Genomic DNA, 18,013 nt, shown 5'->3' with positions numbered 1-18,013 from the left:
ATCCATCCATCCATCCATCCACCCACCCATCCATCCATCCATCCATCCATCCATCCATCCATCCATCCATCCCTTCCTTCCTCCCGCCCACATCTGGTAGGCCTGGGGATGCAGATTAGACCCCCTCACAATGGCTGGAGCTCCCTGCTGGGCATGGTGATGTGTTTCTCAGAATGTTCTGGCCAAGGGCTGGGAGCCTTGAACGACAAGAGGTTAGTTCTGGCTGGGGGCTCGGTGGGGTACAGATTGCAGGAGGGTTCCTTCTCTACAGATTCCAGGTCCAAAATGAACTTGAGGACTTGAGGGTGTGAGAATGTTGGACTCCCCATTCTCACCACCCTTGAAGTCTGTGTGGTTTCCGGGGCCTGGAGTGGGGCCTTCCAGGGCCCAGACACTTAAGGCCAGACTGTCCTGGAAAAATAATCAAGGGTGACCTGGCAGTGGCTGAGGTCCCGGAGATGGGGGGGGGGTACTCAGGAGAAGCTGTGCCAAGGTTGGGGGCAAGGGGGCGGTGAGAGCCTGAGAAACGAGGCAGGTGTCCCTGACTGGGGCCCTTATTTTCTAGTCGCTGGGACAGGACTCAGGTGACAGCTGTTTCTTGGGTGAGGGCCACTGTTGGGCTGGCAGCACTTCTCCGTAAAACCAGATGTAAGTGCTAGGGGTTCAGAGAGGGCCTGGGGGTCACTGCGGGGTTTCCGTGTTTGGTGATGGCGGCCGAGGGAGTGGGGCCTGGGAGGGGATTAAGGAACTATCTCCCTTTCCCACTCTTGGGTCCTCATCACTCCGGGCCTCTTCTCTCCTCAGCCTGATCCGTCTGCTGGGGCTGAGGGACCCTCCTGGCGGAGCCCTGTTGGTAGAGGGTCCTGGTGTGGGACAGCTGGCCTGTGTCTCTCTCATTCTGAGGGCTCGAGGCCCACGTTCATCACCGGGCCAACTGGAAGGCGAGGTTGAATTCCATCCTTTCCCTATCAGGGTCCACTCTGCCTTTCTGTTCTAAGACCCTCTGAGCTAGGATGTTAGGAGTTCTGACGTTCTTCCCCTGGCGAAGGAGTATCGAGAGGCGACGCTTAACCTAACATGCAGTGGTAATGATGGTGGCATCTTAGGCACTGGGTGGCATTCGCCAGGAAACACACTCCGACAGTGTACTCCTGGCGGAGGGCGTGTGACGGAGCCAGTGGGGAGGGATGGCATCCCGGCTGCTGCAGTACCAGCCACCTCCACCTGGGGGCAGCGATGCCCAGCCTAATCCCACACTCCTGCACCCCAAGTCAGGTCGCACCCCTACCCGGAAACTGCAAGGCTGGGAAGACCCTAGAGACCCTGGCCCACCTTTACACTGAGCAGATGAGGAAACTGAGACCCAGTGGGAGCCTGATCTGTCCAAAGCCACACAGGGAGCACCCCAGGTCTTTCCTCATCACCCACCACCGCAGCCTGTAGTGTGTGTGCATGTGTGTGCGTGTGTATTCAGGGTGTCTCTGGGTGTTGGAGAATCTTGGGGGGGCTCTCAGGTGCACCCATCTAGGACCCTCACAGTATTGGTGCCATTCCTGGTGCCGGTCTTCCTTTGAATTTGCCCGGCAGGGTGGCTGGGCACTGTGGGGGTGGGGGAGGCAGGGGACGGGCTGTGGGCTGACGACCTGCCTCCTGTCCCCCTCCCCAACCCCCCAGCCTGGGTGCCTCTGGGAGACTCTCTGGGAAATAAAACAGCACTCCCTCATGGGCTCATTGTGAGGATTAAATTAGTAAATATATGTGTATATATATATATGAGCTACAGCATTTAGAGCAGCCCCTGGTGAAAGACTCCCCCCCCCACCCCGCCCCTGACATGACACGGGGGCCACCTGAGCACGTGCTGCCCCAGCACCCGGGTGACATCGTCCCCTGCCTTCCCAGCCCCTCCCCTCCTCCACCGACCAACAAGAACCACACACGCATAAGAATATAGAATTTTATCTTATTTTAGTTAAAAAAAATAATTGTACCACCAAATGAAGAAGTAGCTTTCTTTGGGGGAAGGTGAGAAGGGAGGGGAAAAAAAAAGCGAGAAGCCAAAGAGAAAGAACTTTTTATATTCATCTGTATAAACATATCCGCTAAGGCAAACGCAATTCCGGGCCAAGGCTGCCGCACTGGGGTCAGTACCTCCTAATTTCTGCAGATTCTAAGGCCAAAAAAATAAAACCTCTGCAAATCCAACAGGGGTTTTGTGGACTCTTAGAGGCATTTTACCAAAATAAAGAGTTATCGTGTTTAAAAAGCAGTGACGTCATGACACACACCGAAAGTTGCATAACCGTGGCCTCGACGGCCGTTCACTTGTTTGGACTGGGTGACGGGCACAGTTTCACGACACGGCAACAGACACGGACACGCACACACGGACACGCACACACGGAAGTGAGCGCACCGGGGGCTGGGCAGGACCGGGCTGGTGGCCCAGGCTTGGCCGCAGCCCATCGGGGGATGGGCACATGGAGGGCTGGGGTCCCCATGCTTCCTCAGGGGGTGGGTGGGACGGGTCCCATCGCTGGTGACAAGGTGGTGCACATCGCTTGGGGAAGGATGGCGTGGAAGGGTCAAACGAGACCCCTGCTCCTGGCTGCTGGGTCCGTGCAAACCACTTAAAGCACTTCTTGGACGCTTGCTGGAGAAGGGACCCCAGCACTAGTCTCCCTCCCAGTGAAGGGGCCAGTCCCTCCTCCCCACCCTGCTCTCTCCAGAGCCCCTGGGACCCTCTGGCTGTTCCAGGGGGACTAGGGGATGGCGTTTCTGCCCCCAGAGCCTTTCCTGCCCACGATCCATGGCGTGGCCAGCAGAGTGTGGGCCCGTGAGGTAGATGGGCACAGCCGCCCCCTCACCCCGCCTGGCTGGGCGAGCATGGGGTGCCAGGGCCTGGGTCCCTTCGCTGAAAGAGAAGTGCCCTCCCCTCTGGCAGAGAGGAGGCAGGGGCTGGGGAACAGCTGTCGGGGGGTGGGGTGGGGGGGAGCCCTCCTGCCTCTGATCGGCCCATCAGGTCGAGCTCTGGGCAGCGTGGGAGCCGCCCGATTCTTGCTACCTGTCCTCCCCGAGTCTAGGAAGTGGCTTGAAGGGCCCCGGGAGCGGTGTGCCTGCAGGTTAAGAGCGGGGGGGGGGGGGCCTCTGGGAAGAGGGGAGGAGAGCGGGTGGAGGGCAGGCACCCGGGGCAGGGAGCACCCCACGACCGGGAGCCAGGCTCGGAGCAGGCAGAGGGGCAGCTGGGGGTGACAGACACGCAGGAATGGCCTGGGAGGGCTGGGCCAGGCAAGGAGCCAGCACTGGGGTCACGGCCTCGGGAGCAGCGGAGGGGAGCGGGGAGGAGGGGGTTGCACAGGGCCGCCTCGGACACCCCTCCGCTGGCTCCGTTCACAGACTTTTTAGGTTTTAAGTATGGTCCCTTCAGACAGAGCCCGGGATTCAGGCTTGGCCTCCGGTCGGCTGCCCCTGCGGGCCAGACCGGGCGCCGGGGGTGCCGGGGCCAGCGGTCAGGCCGCAGCCCCTCGCTACTTGAAGGTGGACTGCAGCTCCTTGAAGGCCGCCTTCCGCTGCTTCATCTCCTCCGCCTGCTTCTTCCTTTCCTCCTGCTCCGCCTTGATCTCCTCCTCGAAGCGGCTGGACACGTTGATGGCCTGGACCTGCCACCACGTGAGGACAGGGTGGGTCAGGGCGGGGGAGGGATCGGCCCCCATGTCTCCTGCCGGCCCATGTGCAGCTCTCGCTAGCTCTGGCCCCGGGCCTCAGTTTCTCCATTCTGAGCCTGGTGCTCAATAACTGATCTCAGGGACTCGCTGAGCAGGTGGGAAGCCTGGATGTGCATCTGGTGGCTGCTGCCTAGACTGAGTCCTGGGGGGGAGGGAGGCTTTGGATGTCGCTATTCTTGTCTCGTTTCCTGTCCCGAGAAGCCCAGGCGCACACCGGGTGCCTGTGATGAGCCATGAAACAGCCCATCAACCCCAGAAGCCCAGGGTGGGGGGCGGCCTTCAGGAGGGACGTTCTTAGCTGACACGGGAAGAGAGAGCGGGAAAAGCAGGTGCCCTGCAGGGGTGGGGGGGGGCGGAACCCAGGAGCTCTGCTGGTTCCCTCCCCATGAGCGTGTGTGGCACGGGTTGCGTGCGGTGTGCGGGGGTGGCCTCTGGGGCCCGCACTCCCTCCAGGCCGGGGCTGGCGGGGCGGGGGCTCTGAGAGGCCCGTGGGCTGGGCCTGCCCTGCTGTCTCCTGGGCCCCCGTTCAAGGACTAGTCGGTCAGGGGCAGCCCAAAGGGGTCCACGCCCGCTCTGAAGGTGGGTGCCCGTCGCCCGCCCGGGGGCCAGGGAGGGAGGGGAAAGGCTGGAAGGGACCGCGGCCTGGGTGGAAGGGGACAGAAGCCAGGAGCGCTGCGGGCCCCGCCCAGGCGTCCGCGTCCTGTCTCCTGTCTGCAGCCTCAGCGGGGACAGGAAGGAGGAGCACCGACCCTCGCGCTAACTCAGGGTCCCGTCATACCCCAGCCACCCCGCCTCTGCTCGCGCCAGGGTCAGGGGCCCCCGCCCCCCTGGGCCCCACACGGCCTCCGATTCCTCACCTTGGCCTCGAAGAAGCTCTTGGCCCCCTTGACGCCCTCAGTGGAGACGTCGATCTCGGAGAGGCGGGCGAGCACGTGCAGCCCGCTGTCCTCCTGTAACTCCCCGGCCGCCGCCTTGCGGAAAATCAGGAGGAACTGCGGCAGGGAAAACGGCACGAGGTGTCAGGGAGGGGCAGGGGGCCAGAGGCCAGAGGTCCGGGCTCTCTGCCTCCCAGCTCTGGGCCTCAGTTTGCCCATCTGTATAATGGGAGGCAAGGCGACCCATCTGCTGCTCTCCCAGGATCTGGGGCTACTGCAGGCCTCTCGGTCTATGTTCAGGTCCCACGAAGAGGCCCCAACCTACCTCGTATCTTTGTCTCCACTGTTCCCCATCGAATCTGTTCAAAAGTTCCATTTACTACGGGGCGCCTGGGGGGCTCAGGTCATGATCTTGTGATTCATGAATTCAAGCCCTGCATCGGGCTCGGTGCTGATAATGCGGAGCCTGCTTGGGATTCTCTCTCTCCTCCCATCCCCCCAAATAAACAAACAACTGAAAAGTTCCATTTACTGAGTCCTAAAGGTATGCGATTGTGACCATTTATAGAATGAGGAGGACTGAGAGCAAGGAAAACACTTGCCCCACATCTCAGCGGCAGAAAGTGACGGAAGAGGGGTTTGAACCCGTGTCCTGGCTCCGCACCATCATCTTGCACTGCCTGCACCTTCCTTCCCGGACTCGTCCCCCGACACCGTTCTCCTGCCCTGCCTCCTCTGTGCCTCTTGCTAGTTCTCCGAGGGAGGCCACCCCTGTCACTGGGCCTCTGTGCCTGGGGTCCAGTGCTCCTGTTATCAGACTGTGAGCCTCCCCTTCCTCTTCCAGGGAACAGGCTTGCCCACGGCTCCTGTCCTAGAGTGAGAACTGAGTGAGATCCAGGGTGTGAAGTCACCCAGCGCAGAGCCTGGCCCCTCTCGGACGGCAGCGCAGGTCACTTCCTCCGTCTGTCCCCCTCTTCTCCTGTGTCACAGCACCCTGCCATTCCACTCCCTGGGTCTCCCCCGCCCTGCCTCACTCCAGGACCCTCGGAGCCTGGAGGCCTTTCGAGGCCCTTCTCTGGACTTCCAAAGCGCACCCCCCAGGGTCAGGTATACAGAAGTCACTCCATAAGTGCTTACTACATGAGGGAATGGATGTCCCTCCTTCTCACTTCAGGCACCGCAGAATCCCCCTGGTGGCTGCTCTAGGATCCCCACTGAAGCCTCCCTTGGCCAACTAGGAGCCATTCAAAAGTCAAGCACCAGCCCCCCTGCCCCCCACTGCTGCCCACATGGGGAGCCAACTCACCTCCCGGAAGCTGAGCTTGCTGTCAAAGTCCTCGTCCACCTCCTTGATCATGTTTTTCAGGCCCAGGTGGGTCTGCGGGGCTCCGAGCTTCTCCATCATCAGCTTCAGCTCCATCAGGTCAATGAAGCCGTCCCGGCCGGCGTCGTACCTGTGGGAGGGATGAGAGAGGCTAAGGACATCCTGACACCTCGCACTTGACCGGTCAGAGCACCACAGTGCAAGGAGCCTGTTGTCCTATTACAGCTGGAATGGGCTCCCAGTCTGTGGCTTCTGCTTGGTTACCTCTGATGACGGGGGACTCTGTACATGGCTTGCAGCCTCTTACATGTGGAACGCTGTGGGTGGAGCCACAGTCTCCCTGCACTGCATGCGATGTGAACCAGTAGGGGGAGAGAATTCAAGAACCCTGGGGGTACAGACTGCAGGGGTGGGGTGGGGGGGCTCTGATGTCACCTCCAGGGCCAGCCTAGCATCTGTACTGGCGCTCGAGGGACATCTTGGCCCCATCTCTCTCCTCCTCCTGCCCCCACCCAGGAGAGGCAGAAGGTGCCACATGTCACAGGGCAGGGCCAGAGGCCACAGAACCGAGGTCCACTTCTAGTTTTCTGGGAGGTGGCCTGGGGAGCTTTCAGGGAACAGCCTGTGCAAGGTGTCTGCAGTGAGTGGCAGGGATGTAGCTGGGTGGCCGGAAAGGGCCGGAACATTGATAATGCGGTAAAAGTGTGCCTGCACATTTCAGGTCTGTTTCCTTCCACCAACGGCCCAGCAGACACAGGGACTGTGTGTGTGTGTATGGTTGTCTAAATGTCTCTCTTGACTGGCCTCCTTGTGGTAAGTGCCTAGGTCAGAGATGGCCTTCAGGCCCTGTCCCCTGGCTGGGGACGTGTGTATGTCACAGCATAATGGATGTGGGCACTGTTTGCACAGACTCGACGGGGCCTCTCATCAGGCTAACCAAACACCTGCCCGGACTGCCTCCTGGGAAGAGAGTGGTCTCAGGGCTAAAATGGGCTTTCTGAGCCTAAAGAAACCTTGTGTAGTCCCCAGGCCTCAAGCTGGCGGGGTGAGTGTTGGTGACAGTAGAGTGACATTGAGGGGCTGAGCTGCAGAAACCTATGTCCTGGTCTGGGAGCTCCTACATAAATACTTAGTTCATCTTTGTGCCTTCTTCAGGGCTCCCAGTTCCCTTCCCCCTTCTCTAGTTCTATATAAGCTTTGCATGACCTTGAACGACCAATAGAAGCCACTTTTTACAATCTGTCTTTGTGCCTGGAACTTTATTGTACTTAATCCCCATAATAATTGTATTATATAATGGAGGCTCAGAGAGGTTAAGTGACCTGCCCAAGGTCACAGAGCAGTAAAGGAAAGGAGCGGAAGCCCAGCTCCTCAACCTGCTCCTAAACGGGCTCATAAGGCTGCACATTGGCTCTGTGCCCAGCCCGCTTCCGTGTCCTGGGAGCAGGGTGTTTGTGCAAGGGGTAGAGTTCACAAACGGGTCTGGGCTGGAAGTGACGCAGCCCGCAGGACCCCAGGGTTCTGAAGCCTTTGTCCCCCGCAGGGGTGGGAGGGTGGGTTGGGGACAGATGGGCCAGAGGTCCCCACGGGCAGTGCCCTGGCTGGGGCGGAAGCCGACGCGAGAGGATGTGGTAGAGGACTGTGGGCCTCGGGAGGGTCAGGCAGGCCTACAATCCCCGGCTCCACGTGAAGCTGGAGGGGCCCTGAGTGGGGGAGCAGAGGCCCCTCCATCTTGGGAGTCTAGTGAGGGGCTGCTGCAGGACCCCCAGTGGCAGCCTGGGGAGGGGGTCAGCCTTTCCTGGGGCAAGTCACATGGATGGTGCTGTGCCATTCGGGGAAACAAAACCCCACCATTTTCTGGACGGCAGTGAAAAGTCAGCGATGACATGTCAGGGCTGGGGACAGACTGCCTGGCTTCCGGCAGAGCTGCCTCATGAGCCTCCAGCCAAGGCGTGATGGGGACTCTCCTGCAGGGTCACCGTGAGGACTGACCGAGCTCATACATGCCAAGCGCTTAGCACAGTGCCTGGCACACCGAGCTGACTCCAGAAATGTTACCTTTATTAAGCTCCTACTATGTGCCAGGCATTTTTTTTTCTTCCTTTACAGCGTCTGCGCTCAGCAGTTCTGGGGTCGGGATTACTTCCCCATGTGACTGGCCAGGGAACAAGAACCGTAGGGGTGAGGGGGTGAGAGTGCTGCCTCGGTACCCAGCCGGCCAGGACTCACACCCCATCCCTATGGTTCCCGCTGCCGGTCCACCTGCACCCCTGAGCGCCAGCTTCATTTACTGCTCTTGTGTGTGGACCTCTCCTGCTGCTGGGGGTAGCTCAGTTTCAGAGGAAGTGCAGATAAAGTGTCTGAACTTGGACAGAGACTTGGACTCGGTATTTCTTGGTCTCTGGCAGCTCCCGGGCCTGGCTAGGCTGCGGCTTGAACCGCTGCCTGCATCAATCAAAGGTCAATCAATTACTGGGTCTGGACTCTGTCCCGGACAAGCTCTGGCCCCCAAGGGGACAATGCAGGGACTGGCCATACTGCCAGCAGATCAATCACCAGGAGGAGGTGACAGAGGTCAGGGAGAGGCCAGGGGCTAGGTAGGAGTTGGGTCCCCCTGAGGAGGAGACACCGGGGTGAGGCTGTGACCCTCGGGCCTGTGGGCAGCAGGCTTATACCATGTGCCCGGGGCTCTGAGGCAGGTGGGCTCCGGGTCACTGGACCAGACAGGTGCCAGGGTGAATGTGACCCAAGATGGCCTTGAAGGTTCTATGTCCACATCAACTCTGCTGAGACTGACTGGGATCTAAACCCCAGATCTGCCACTTGGCTGGCTGGCTGACCCTGGTCAAGTCCCCTGACCCCACAAACCCCGATGTCCCCATTTACATCCAGGAGATCAAAGGACCCATGTCAGGACAAAGGCACAGAGACAATCCAAGTAGGTTCCTAGCATAGAGCCTGGCCCACGGCAAGCACCTGAATAGAGCCGATGGGCAATAACAACGACAGTAATAATAATAGAAGCATTGTTATTACTACCTTACCTTTAGGATTAAAGATTAAATGAGAAGATGAACATCAAATGCCTAGTCCATACCAGATGCTTAAAGCCGGCTAATTTCATTGTACAAGTGGCCACTGAGGACTTTTATGTGTCAGATACATTAAGTACTTTGCATATGTAACATAAAAACGGGGCTGGTAAGAATGAAAATGGTAAAAAAATACAAGAGCTTCTCCCTTGGGCACAGGTCTGGATGGTGCATGGCTGCGAGGAAATGCTTGCGGCATGCTGGTCTGGAGGCAGGGGGTGGGCAAGATGATCTGGGCCCCCCCCCACCACGTGCCTCCCCTGCCTCTGAGGCTCCCACTGCTTCCCCCACTAGGTCCGACTGCAAGATCCCACCACGTAGGGAGGTGGTCAGACAGGACGGAGGCTTTCGCTCCCTCACTGGGCAGAGGGAGAGAGGAGCCTCAGCCCTGGGTTACTCTGTCCTTCCTCTCACAGGAAGGAAGGGACAAAGGGGAGGGGGCTGTCACCGTGCCACCAGCAGGTGGATGACTGGCAACACAGGCGATGCCCCCTGGCTGGGGGACACCCTCTCATCCATCGGCTCTCTCCCTGAGCTGGAACTGAGGGTGCAGGTGGCTCAGAGGGACCAGGAAAAGAGAGTCAGTACACAAGATGTGTCTGCACAGCCTGGTCTATCTGCTTCAGGTTGTGTAGGGGAAACTGGGGCACAGAGTAGGCAGCAACCAGCCCAGGGTCACACAGCTGGTGGGCTGCAGGATCCTGAAAGCGGGAGGCTTTCCTCCTTCCTGTCTGTCTGCCTCCTTCCTCTTCCAGGGCCCATAGAGGGTCTTGAATTCTCAAGCTTACAGGGTGGGGGGACACTGGGCTGGGAGCCTGGCCTGGGGCTCTCCTGGGAGGGCCGATTCCATTGGGCGGGACTGGCAACAAAGCTCGCAGGCTGGGAGCTCAGTACTTTGCTCCAGCACTGGAGGGAGGCTGTGCGCCCTGGCACCGAGCCCACATTCCTGCCCGCCTTCCCCTGAACAGTTCTCTGGCGGGCAGGGCTCTCAGCTGCCACCCCGGATGCTGGGGACAAAGCCCCTCCCATCTACCCCCCCCGGGGGCGGAGCTGACAGCCACCACCCAGGCAGACTTTGCCTCCTTGCAGGGAGCAGGTCCCGCGTGCCCCACCCCGCCCCGTTCTGATAACCAGGGGGCACGGCGCTGGGCAGTGGCTGGCTCTTAACAGCATACGGTGCCCAGGATTTGTCTCTGCTTCCTAACGATATTACCCTTAGTGGCTCCTCTTTGCTGAGCACTTACTATGCGGCAGGCACCACGCTGAGGGTCTGTATCAGACCCTCACAAGAACGCTGTGAAGCAGGCCTGAATATCCCTGTGTTACAGATGAGGAGATGGAGGCACAGGGAGGAAGTGGCTTGGCCAAGGCCACGGGTGTCAGGGACACAGCTGGGATCCGAACCCTGAGTTAATGAAACATGCATGCTCTTCACTGCCGTGCCCTGTCCTGATGTCTACACACCTGTGAATCTAGAGTAATCTCCAGTTGGGAAGGGTTTTGGAGGCCACACGCTTAGCCATCTGTGAAGGTCAGCACGAGCCTCCCCACCCGCCAGCAGTGCTCTGGGGTCTGATAGCAGAATGAAGGGGAAGGTGGGGGCACAGGAGGCCCTGATTTTGTCCCTTTGCTTCCTAACCCAGGCCTTTGTGGGTGGCTCCTCTGCCCTTGGGGGTCCCCAGGAGGACAATCAGCTGGAGAGGGTGGTGTCTATGGGCCAAGGACCCCCCAGGCCCACCTGGCCTTGGTCTCGGCATTCACAGGCCTGGTCCACCCCAAGCGGCTCCAAGGCCTCTAGCTGCTTTGTCCTATGGAATGGGAAGGCAGGTCCCTTGAGGCAGGAAAGTTCTGGACAACAGCAAACTCTGGCTTTGCTCCCTGTCACAGCCAGCTGGCCCTGCCCACCTCCCTCTGCAGGTGGCCACCCACATGCTCCAGATAGCTGCTTGGCCCCGCCCATGGGGTCCTGCGCACCCCCGCCCCTGCACTCCCTGCCCCCAGGCCGCCTGACTCATGAGGGGAATGCCCGGCCACTCACCACTTCCTCCAGTGCTATCTGCAGAACTGGGCACTCGATCTGTTGCCATGTCAGCCAAGGAGAGGGTGTGCGTGTGTGCGTGTGTGCGAGTGCACGAATGTTGGTCATGGCCCCCCCCCCCCCCCCCCGGGGCTGATGGCCATCTGATGGGGGCTGTCAGGGCTTGGGGCCTCCTAGTCTTGGGTTCAACCACCGCACACTGAGCATCATCTCCTCGGGCTTGTAATGTCAGCAGTGGGTGTCCCGCCTGTAATCGCCGCACTGCCTCCTTCTGCTCGCTCTTAATAATACTTATTATTACAACAGTGATTGCAAAGAACATTCACTGAGTGTCTAATACAGCCTAGTGTTTATTATTTAACTTCTTCCCTTACTGCTCAGACCTGCCTTACCTGTAGGAAAATCTCAGGCAAGAGTCGGGAGGTGCCTGGGGGTGGACCCGGGTGGAGCCTGGGCAGCTGCAATTCTGACAAGCGCTTGGGTGATGCTGACGCTGCCCCATCCGGGTCCCATGGGAGTGAGGGAGTTGGAGCTGGACAGACCCAAGTTCACATGCCGTCCCTGCTCCTTACTATAGCTGTGTGATGCTGGACGGGTCATGGAGCCTCTGTGAGACTCAGTCTTCTCGTTTGTGAAGACAGTGGGTATGATCTCATGGGCTGTTGTAAAAGGACTGAACAAGAGGCAAAGTGCCAAGGAGGGAGGGGGCCGGCAGTGGCCCTGGTCTCAGTCACTTGAGGGTCTCCACGAGACTCTAGCTGCCCTCTCCTGGCACGGGACTCGGGCTTCTCTGCAGTCCTTGAAAAGCGGAAGTCAGCCAAGGTGAAGGCTGCTCCGCAGTCAGAGAGAGCTCAGCTGCCAGGAGGGAGTGGGGACTGTCCCTGCTGAGATCTCAGAACGTGGCCTTGCCTCCTCCTTCCGGCTAGCCTGGCTTTGCTAAAGGGCCTCCCCTGGGGCAGCAGGGCCTCGTCTCCCAGAGCCCGGACTCTCACAGCAGAAGCCAGGCCTTGGACCCAGAGGGTACGGACAGACGGATAGACGGGAGAAGGCAGTCAGGAAGGTGCAGACCAAAGGGGAACCAAAAGTCCCCAGGCGGGGGAGGGGAGCAGTGACTCAGAAGCGGGAAGGGAAGTAGGAAGAGCAGAGGGTGAGCACTAAGTTCAGGAAACCCTCCCTCCCCAGGGGTGTGGCGTCTTCCCAGAAAGCCAGGCTCCTGGCTGTACCCCGGCCACCCACAAGGCCCAGGGCTCTCCGGCGAGGCTCTATGATCCCCCTCTAGCCCCCATCCACCAAGACAGCCCTCTCTTGGCCTCTGGAGCTCCCACAGGCAGACCTGCTTCTAACCCTGCCCCTGCTACTTATTATAACCTTGGACAAATGACTCAACCCCCTTGAGCCTCAGTGTCCTCATCTGGCAAATGGGGATACTGATAGTGCCCACCTCACTGTGCTGTTGTCTAGATTTGATTCAATTCCTGAAATATATACATGGGCTCCTTTGGGAGCAACTGGCCTCGGTAGCTCCATTTAATGAGGAGAGGGTGTGGAGACGGGGCTGGCTGCAGGGAGAGCATCATTGTGGCATCTCTTATGAGAGTGTTTGTCCTCGTGGTAGGAATAAAGAAATGGACCATTTCTAGCGCCACAGGTCCATCCTCTCTACTACTGTTCTTCTGGACACTTAAAGCTTCCTGACGGCAGGAACTATATTCTTCCCTGGATTCCCTAGAACTCGCACACAGCAGACACTTAATACAATATCTGCCTGAGGAATGCTCAGATGAATGGAGTTTATGTTTGTCCAAGTCATCTATGTTTGTTTGTTTTTTTTATTTTTTTTAAATTTTTTTATTTTTATTTATTTCTAGGAGAGAGAGAGACAGCGTGAGCAGGGGATGGTCAGAGAGAGAGGGAGTCACAGACTCTGAAACAGGCTCCAGGCTCTGAGCTGGCAGTCAGCCCAGAGCCCGACGCGGGGCTCGAACCCACGAACCGCGAGATCATGACCTAAGCTAAAGTCGGACGCTCAACCGACTAAGCCACCCAGGCGCCCCAAGTCATCTATGTTTTTAACAGCCCACAGGCTGGACACGACGGTGGACTCTTTACAAAGGGTCAGGACTTTTTTTTTTTAAACTGAATCCTCTGAACTTTACCAGGTAGGGTGTCTAGCCCAGGGGAAACTGAGGCTGAGAAGCTGGGCAGCCTGCCCCGAGCCACCCAGCTGCACAGATGGGCGCTGGAGCCCCAGTTCTGAATCACTCCGGAGTGTTCTTTGCGCTCTCCTTTTCTTCTGCCACCTGCCTTCCACGTAATTAAGTGATAATGAATTCGTTTCCCCATTTTTTGTTATTTATGAAAGCCATACGGAGCTGTCAATCAGAGCGTCTGTTTGGCAACAGAAAAGGCAGGAGCTCTTGGGCCGGGTCCCCGTCACTTCTGCCCAAAGCGTGAGGTTGTCGCCAGCGCTGGGGATGAGGGTGGCGGGGACTTAAGGGTGCTTACTTTGTGCCAAGTCCGTCACAACAGCCCTGGGAAGTACTCTCCCTGTTTTGGGGTGAGGAACGGAGGCCCAGAAGGTTTAAGTGCCTTGTCCCAGACCCATAGCTGGGATTCAAAGCCAGGGCCTCCGGCCCTGAAGGCCCTGCTCTCAACTATTGTGCCTAATACGGTCTTTCAGGAAGGACGCCGGGGGGAGGTGCTGTGAGGGACAGGGTCTGAGGGGACACATGGAGGAGGAGCAAACGGAGAAGAGGGGAGGGCAGAGGCATCCAGAAGGAGAGGGAAGCCTGCCTCGCTGATGCAAGGAGGGGTCATGAGACGCAGCATCTGGGGACGAGGCTGGCCAAGCAGGGAACTAGGGCATATTCCTCAGATTCCACGGCAGGTTCCGAATTACACGGCTGCCTACCTCTTGGGCAGGTCTCCACTTACAAAACCCCACAGAGCCTCATGCAAGCTGCTGCTGGCCCAGACGTGGGCCCCCTTGAGGCTTTGTGGGATCATACCATTTCCCCTTTGGCTGGAAGGTTCCAGAAACAGCCCTGAATGGACGGGCAGAGAGAGAGAGGTGGGGAGAAGGGTTAGAGGGGCTGGGGCAGCCTGGGGCCGCCTGGGGAGGGAGGACTGAGGAAGCAGGCTCCACGGATGTGGGCACCAGGCCAGCCCTCTACAGGTGTCCCCTCCTCCCAGCCCCGCCCCAAGAAGCAGGGACCACCATCCTCAGCGGACAGACCGGGGTGCTCTGGTTCAGCCACTGGGAACTTCCCTGTGACCCCAAGCAAGCCACCACACCTTTCTGGGTCCCAGTTTCCTTTTCCGTAAAGTGGGGGGAAGGGCTGGAGCCCTCCCTCGGGGTCTCTCCCAGCCGGCACCTGCACGGCTGGGTCGTGAGGTCAGTGATGGCCGCTAGCCCGTCCTGCCTCCCTCAATCTCCCTGATGCTCCTTCTGTCTCCCTCCTCAGGAGGCGTCCAGCTGATAGACACCGAGTGGATGAACCGGAAGACCCTGGGAGGCAGTCTGTTGTGCCAAAGGGTTCAGGACCCCTTAGAAAGAGGGAAGTCATTGCTGGGTCCAGCCTGCTCCTCTTACAGATGCGGAGGCTCAAGCCCAGCGAGGGGAAACAGACTAATTCAGGGGCAGAGTCAGGACTCAAGACGGGTCTTTCTAGCTCCTGCCTTCCCAGGAAGGCCAGCCCCAGTTCCTTCTGCCTTATCTCTTGCCCTGGGCCCTGGTGAACAGCTTCCAGGAGGGCGGGGCAACCCTCCTCCCTGCCAGGGAGCTGGAGATCAGGGTGGGGGTCTCTCAGCAGGGCCCTGCCTGGACCCAGGAGGCCGCAGCCCCAACAGGACAGCAGAAGCAGAACAGGGTTTTTTTTCCTCCATGAGAGCCTGTGCGGTGGCTGTTCCCGGCCGGGACTCGGCGCAGCTCGGATGGCTGCCACAGAGAAGCCTTGTTTCCTTGAATACAAAACGGGCAGCTTTCTATCCTTGCCAGGGCCCCCAGCGGGCGGCACTTCCTTCCCTAGAAGTGCAGCTCCCTGGCCCCTTCCTGCCCCCTACACCGCTTGGTGCCAAGAGCTGGCTTGCAGGGGTGTTGGGAGGGCTTAAGGTCCCCTCTAACTTCATCAAAATCAACCTTGTCAAACGAACGCCCCCAAACGGCCTCTCTACCAAGTGAGTTTGCTTGCAAAGGCAGCTTCAAGGCCATTGCTCTGGTCACGCGTCTTCCTGATCAAGCTGCGTGCAGCCTCCCAAGATCCGGATCATTTTGGGGGTGCATGGGTTCTCCCAAAGAGCTCTGTCTTTTTTTTTTTTTTCCCCTGGCGGGGTGTAGGAATGCTGTGAAAACCCAAGAGAAAGAGGACTCTGGGAGAGAGAGACGGGCCAGCGGCGGGTCCACAAGGTGGAAAATGAGCCACGCACACGGAAGCGGGTGTTGAAGTGCATTTTCCACACGGAAGCAGATGTTTGGGATGGAAAACCCAGAAGGAGGAACATGGGTTTGAGAGTCAGAGACCTGAGTTCAGATCCTGACTCCATCACTTTCTAGCTGTGTGGTCTAGGGAAGCTATTTAACTCTTCTGTGCCCAGACTGCTCAACTATGCCTCGGTGGTGATAGCTCTAGCTCTAGATGTGGGGGTGCTGGGTGGAATCGAGGAGCTCCTGAGGATATAGCCGAGGGGCTGCATTTGAACAATCTCTGTGAACTCCCTGACCTCTGGGCAGGGGGCAGGTTCCACAAGGAAATTCCAAGACAGTGAAGGTATCTATACCTAGCCCTGGGCTCAAGGAGCTTTCTATCAGTTTGGGCTGGAATCCTGGACATCTTGCTCTCCAGGTGGGGCCAGTCTTTAGAAGAAACTTTAGAAGGACTCTCAACAAAGACCCTGGAGTCAAAGAAGCTGGCTCCTCAGGGTCCAGAGGCAGGTAAAGGACTCAGCCCGCCCCCTCCCCCCACCCCCAGGCTGACCCTTGGAGGAGTATGGGGCTCCCAGCCATACAGGTCTGGGAAACAAAGCGTTGTGGCCAGAGGCAGAAGCAGCAGCTGCGAGAAGTGGGCAAGAGCTTTCTCAAGCTACAGGGGTTGTGAAACACCTTGTCCCTGGGCTTCCTGCTTGCTGCTTGGGCGCACAGCCTCGTCCAGCCCTGTCAAGGTGCGCCAACACCTCTCCACTCCAGACCATACCCTGGGCTGTTCCAGGCCAGAAAAGGGGCTGGGCAACAAGCTGTGGGGAAGGGTGCCAAAGGGAAGGGGGCTGAGAGCTTTCTCAACGCTCCACCACTACCACCGCCGCCCTCCCCCCTCCCCAAGACCGTGGTTGTGAAGAGTCTGACGGTCCATCTCAGTCCCAACTGGATGTTCTCAGGGATGGACCAGAAGGGGACCATTTAGCCTCTTCACAGAGATTTTAAGTTTTGGGGGGCGTGGGGTGGGGAAGGCTGAGCCACAGGCCTGGGGGTGCCTGTCCACTCTGCTAAGGGCACAGTGTGTAGAAGTACATAGAAGAAAGGGGAGGGGTGAGAACAGCCAGGCAAATTAGGTAGGAAGGTGTGGGGTGTCGGAACCCCGTGTGGGAGGTAAGAGGGAACACAGTGTGGGAAGGAGGGAGAATGGTGGCTCTTGGGGGGGCAGTGACTGCAAAGCTTCTGGGGGTGGGGGCTTAGGGCAAGAGGAGGGGGGACACTGTGGAGGGAGGAGGGGTCTCAGCTCTGAAGGGAGGATGGGGGGTGGTACATACCTGCAGAGTGGGGGGCTGGGGTGGAGGGGTCTCTCCCTAGGGAGACCACCTGAGGGTCAAGGACAGGGGTCCTGGATAAGCAGAGTGGATGGGGGTTGGGGTGGGAGGGTCTGAAGGGTGTTTGATCAGTTTGTTGGCAGATGCTGAATACCTGGAGGGGAAGAGGAGGGAGGTCCCTGCCCAGAACCTATGTTGAGGGGCATCTGAGATAAGCAGAGGAAATGAAAGGACCTCAATGCAAACAATGTGTATGGTCCGGGGTGCAGGGAACATGAACCTTTGTTGAGAGCTGAGGGGTGTGTTGGGGGGGGGGGTGTTTCGACCAGGGTGTTGGGGGGGGGGTGGGGGAATTCGAGTAGCTAGGGAGAGGGAACGGGAGGCCACAGGGTCTTCAAATCTCGGTGTCTGGTGGGTGGCGAGGGGAAGCTTCACTAACTGGGTAGGGGTCCTAGGCCAGAGACCCAGAATCTTCAGACTCCTGTGTATGGTGGTAGTGGGGGGCTCGAGGGGACTCGGGATTGCCTAGAGGAGCCGCGCGGTCCCCCACACCGAGTACGCGCGTCAGGTGTACTGGGGACCGCGTCACCAGGAGGAGAGGGTCGCGCGCCAGGGCCTGGGGGTCGCCAGACTCACACGCGTGGTGGGGAGGAGGTCCTGAAGCCTCGTGATTAAATGAAAGAGGCCGTGGGGTCGCGACTCATGGTGTGTCGGGGTTCGGGGGCGCAGAGCTGGCAGCAGGGGTCCCGCGGGGCGCGGGGTTCGGGGGGTTCGGAGCCCAAGGCCGGCGCGCGGGGTGGGTGGGTAGGGGGCCGGGTCGGGCGGGCACTCACTGCTTGAACATCTTCTCCATGTCCTTGATCTGCTTCCTGGAGAACTCCTTGAACTCGGTGTAGGGGTTGAAGACGCGGCGGCTGGGCGACTGGGGCTCGCCGATGCCCTGGTTGAGGTCGGCGCGCCGCAGCAGCTTGGCGCTCAGCTCGTCGTCCGCGCTGCCCAGCGCCTCGGCCGCCTCGTCAGGCGCCCCGGCCGCCGCCGCCGCCGCCGCCGCCCCATTCAGCCCGGGCTGCTCCGGGGCCTCGGTGCCGCCCTCGCCCTCCATCTGCAGCCGCCGGCTCAGCTTGCTGGCCAGCTCGTCCGTGGCCATGGTGGCCCGCGCGGCGCTCGCCTGGGCCCGGCCCCTGCTCGCCGCGCGCCCGCACCGCCTCTGGCCGCGCTCT

At 59.4% G+C, this 18,013-nt stretch overlaps 1 protein-coding gene across 1 annotated transcript; it reads right to left on the bottom strand.

Annotated features, from left to right (window-relative positions):
• Positions 1-2,040: 2,040 nt before the first annotated feature.
• EFHD2 (EF-hand domain family member D2) lies at positions 2,041-18,013 on the bottom strand. The gene is made up of 4 exons (XM_039229000.1): positions 17,627-18,013; positions 5,907-6,054; positions 4,583-4,717; positions 2,041-3,659 (listed from the first exon to the last, which is right to left on the bottom strand). The coding sequence occupies exons 1-4, from the start codon at positions 17,938-17,940 to the stop codon at positions 3,528-3,530; spliced, it is 729 nt and encodes a 242-aa protein (XP_039084931.1). The 5' UTR covers positions 17,941-18,013; the 3' UTR covers positions 2,041-3,527.

The sequence above is a fragment of the Hyaena hyaena genome, unplaced genomic scaffold (genome assembly GCF_003009895.1).
Source record: "Hyaena hyaena isolate Hyena2069 unplaced genomic scaffold, ASM300989v1 scaffold_35, whole genome shotgun sequence".
NCBI classification, from domain to species: Eukaryota; Metazoa; Chordata; class Mammalia; order Carnivora; family Hyaenidae; genus Hyaena; species Hyaena hyaena.
The sequence above is the reverse complement of the archived record's forward strand: the minus strand, read 5'-3'. Positions and strand labels throughout refer to the sequence as shown.